Below are 3,678 nucleotides of genomic sequence, written 5' to 3' on the forward strand. Positions count from 1 at the left end.
GAGTTAGGCCCTTTTTGTGTAGAAGCAAAAGGGCAATATTTGGGGGCAAAAAAAGGGTAAAAATTGGGTTGGTCGGCCACGCATGTTAGAGGAATATCCACAACATATAATAAAACCTCAAAACTTTTTAATTTATAAATAATATAAATATATTAAGTTAGGCCCCTTTTTTTTCTAATCATTTTGTTCTTCAATAATAATTAATTAAAACAAAATACGTTTAATTCGGATGCTTTGCTTCCCAACAAGGAGAACAATAAATATTTTTTATTTAAAAAAAATAAAAAAAATAAAAAATAAAACAGAATGATGGAAAACAAAAGTCAAAAAAATATTGCAGAGAAGAAGGCTTTTGAAGCCTCCACGTCCCCTAAATGCCTGCAGTTTGCAGTAAGAGTTGAAAACATCCTTTTTCTTTTTCTTTTTTTAATATATTAACTTCTGTCTATCCCGTACAGATCCATCGCGAGCTGATATTGTCCGGTTTGTTCTCCTCACCAACCAATGTGGGACATCACAATCCACCCCCTTCGAGGCCCAACGTCCTCGTTCGCGCTCTTTCCTTCCTCCAATCGATGTGGGACCGCCCCCAAATCCACCCCTATTTGGGGCTCAGCATCCTTACTGGCACACTGCCTCATGTCTACCCCCTTCAAGGAACAGCGAGAAGGCTGATACATCGTTCGGTGTCTGACTCTGATACCAAGGCACCTCCCTTCGAGGAACAACGAGAAAGCTGACACATCGTCCGATGTCTGTCTCTAATACCATTTACAACAATCCAGATCCATCGTTACCTAATATTGTTCTCTTTTAGCTTTCCTTTTCAGGCTTCCCCTCAAATCTTTAAAACGCGTCTGCTAGGGAAAGGTTTCAACGTCCTTATAAATGGTGGTTTGTTCTCCTTTCAACTAATGTGGGACATGACAATTTTGGTCTCCATTTTTCAAATATATAAATTTAGTCCATGTATTTACAAAAAAAAAATCTTAAATTTATTTATTTAAAATTAATTTTTATCTAAATTACCCCTAAAAAGAATTCTATTTTTAATAAATAAATAACAATAATAAACTTTTTAGTATGGTATGAATTATATGGTGGATGCGTCTGTTTTTTTGTCGCCGTAATATAATATGGCGACAGGCCCCCCCACGTGCCATTTAAATTTAATATTATTATTATATCCTCTTATTTACTTTTAATGCAATAATTATGGGAATTAGCTTTCATTAAAATATTATTATTTTTCTATCTAATTTAATTATTCAATAATTATGAGGATAATTATTCTCCCACACCTCTATAAAGAATGTTTCGATAGAGATAGACATAATAATAATAATAATTTATTATTATTATAAAAGATTAAGAATTGAAAATTTTGTGTCCAGGAGACAAAATCATGTTGGGATCAAATTGTTTTTTGGTGTCTTGAATCCTTTTCCATTTGTGTCCGAAATGATTCGCCCAATCGGCTTGTGTTCTGTAATGAGGAAGATACTGCTTGATCTTCATATCCACACTGTTGCAGAACCTTAATATCTCCTTGTTCACCTCATCCATGGCTTCCCAATCATCAAATCCACTTGAATTCAAGAACCCTATCGTGTAAAAAACCTCTTCATCGGGTATAACCGCTGTCATTCTATCATCCCACCTGTTCATTAATCCACGTCACTTTTTAAATTTAATCCACGCCCTACATTTCTATATTCAAAACCCAAAAAAAAAAAAATAATTACTTGCTCCTATTCATCGGGTACACGAGTATCGGCCCGTTGTTCATTTTCCGTTTGAGAACGATATCCTTAAAAACCCCGGAGTTGAATTCGGCAATACGGGATTTCGGAACGAAGAGATTTAGCCATGGATGAGGAACATCCCATAACCCTTGTGACTTCAGGCTCAACTCTCCGCTTCGAACCCTATTAAGGAATTCAACGTACGATACATCTTTCTCGAACTTATATCCAGATAAGAAGCGTAACCCGTTTAACGAATCATCGAGTTCCTACAAAAAGACACGAAATGGGTTATCGAAAATGGGGTTAGGTTAAAAATAGGGGACATGATCGGGATCGGGATCGGGATCGTACCTTGTCGAGGGTGTGTCGAGAGGTATGATCGTAATATTTAGCAACTTCTAGACAGTATATGATGGAGTGTTGGTTAACTAAAGAGATGATTGTGGAGTGATGAGAGGGAGGGAAAAAAGAGGATCTCCAATTGTCTGGGGGACCGTCATGCATTAGAAGTAAACCCTCCAAGTAGTCCAACGCACCGTTTTGTTTGCTTCCATTGATTGAGATCAATCGTTCTTGATCTGCAGCGAACTCACTGAAATTGGTGTACAGCATTCTAACCCACTTAACCTAACACCCAGACCAATAAATAATTAATTATTTTATTTTTATTTTTAAAAAATTTATTTTTGTGGTGGGTCAATACAACATTGTACCCTGTTTGGAGCTGGGAATAAGGGAATCCTAGCCCGAACAATGATTCCAAATTGGCCTAAACCACCCAGGACTGAATGGAAGAGTTCCCAGTTCCTTTCTGCTGAACAGCTTACAAGATCTCCTTTCCCTACGATACACACAAACATATAATATCTCTCATTTTTTAATATATATATATATATATATATATATATAACGTCCGAGAGGGACTAAAGAGAATAATATCTAATGATACCAAAGCTAGTCACCAAACAGGATGCTAGCAAAGATGTGGGTCCCAGTAAAACTGAGAACATTGTGAGCTAAAGTAGTCAATATCTAATAACAGACAAAATACCTGTAATGACGTCGAGTTCGACGACGTTGGTAATCTGCGGGCCGTATCGGAACGTCTGGCCGCTAATGCCGGCGTTCGACAAGGTCCCGCCCACGGTGAGGTAGAGATAATCCGTCCACGACGTGGGTGCAAGTCCATGCTTAAGAGTGGCATTAAGCACATCAATCCACATCTGTTCACCACCAACATCGGCAAAGAAACCGTCGGAGGCGTTACCGGAGACAGAAATTCTGGTGGGATCATTCAACGAAGCCATCTCGACAACAACGCCATTTCGCGCCATTGCCTGGCCGCGAACAGAGTGGCCGCAACCCTTAGCGGCGATGTTGAAAGGAACGGGACGGGAGTTGGCGAGTTTGATTAAACTGATTATGTCGTTTATAGAGGATGGGAAGAGAACGGCCGCCGGTGGGTCAGTGACCATGTGGCCGAAATCAGTAGCGGCGGAATTGAGAGAGGCGGAGTCGTGGCGGAGATTGGTGGCGACGGCGGTGATATCGTCGTCGGGGAAAAGGGATTTGGGTATGAAGGACTTGAGACGGGTTATGGAAAGCATGTATCCGAAATAAGCTGGAATGGAAAAGTTGATAGCCATTTTAAGAGAGAGAAAGAAGAGAGAGAAGAATTATAATTGAGTTGGCGAGAGAAAGGATGAGCAGACCCATGTATTTATAGCCAAAATTTTGAGTACCCGACAAATCATATTTTTATTATTATTTAATTTCTTTTTATTTCATTATTGTCTTCCACTCCTTAGAAATGTCCACGTGTTCTCTTCTCCCGTTCCCGGACTCCTATTTCAATTTTCATCCCCACAAAATTTATTTTTTATTTTTATAGGTATTTTTATAATATAATAATTTAAATTTTAATATTATA

The 3,678-nt window shown here is 38.5% G+C and overlaps 1 protein-coding gene across 1 annotated transcript; it reads right to left on the reverse strand.

The window, feature by feature from the left end:
* Positions 1-1,332: 1,332 nt before the first annotated feature.
* Positions 1,333-3,435, reverse strand: LOC111461626 (cytokinin dehydrogenase 3-like). Its single transcript, XM_023105225.1, has 5 exons — positions 2,800-3,435; positions 2,462-2,589; positions 2,100-2,375; positions 1,746-2,014; positions 1,333-1,660 (listed from the first exon to the last, which is right to left on the reverse strand). The coding sequence occupies exons 1-5, from the start codon at positions 3,392-3,394 to the stop codon at positions 1,369-1,371; spliced, it is 1,560 nt and encodes a 519-aa protein (XP_022960993.1). The 5' UTR covers positions 3,395-3,435; the 3' UTR covers positions 1,333-1,368.
* Positions 3,436-3,678: the final 243 nt, after the last annotated feature.

This window comes from Cucurbita moschata, unplaced genomic scaffold, assembly GCF_002738365.1.
Source record: "Cucurbita moschata cultivar Rifu unplaced genomic scaffold, Cmos_1.0 Cmo_Scf00025, whole genome shotgun sequence".
Lineage (NCBI taxonomy): Eukaryota > Viridiplantae > Streptophyta > Magnoliopsida > Cucurbitales > Cucurbitaceae > Cucurbita > Cucurbita moschata.

Coding starts and splice junctions, on each gene's coding strand:
- LOC111461626 (XM_023105225.1), bottom strand. CDS start 3,394: ATGGCTATCAACTTTTCCATTCCAGCTTATTTCGGATACATGCTTTCC. Junction 2,590..2,799: donor CGAACTCGACGTCATTACAG/GTATTTTGTCTG, acceptor TGTGTATCGTAG/GGAAAGGAGATCTTGTAAGC. Junction 2,015..2,099: donor CTCGACACACCCTCGACAAG/GTACGATCCCGA, acceptor GTCTTTTTGTAG/GAACTCGATGATTCGTTAAA.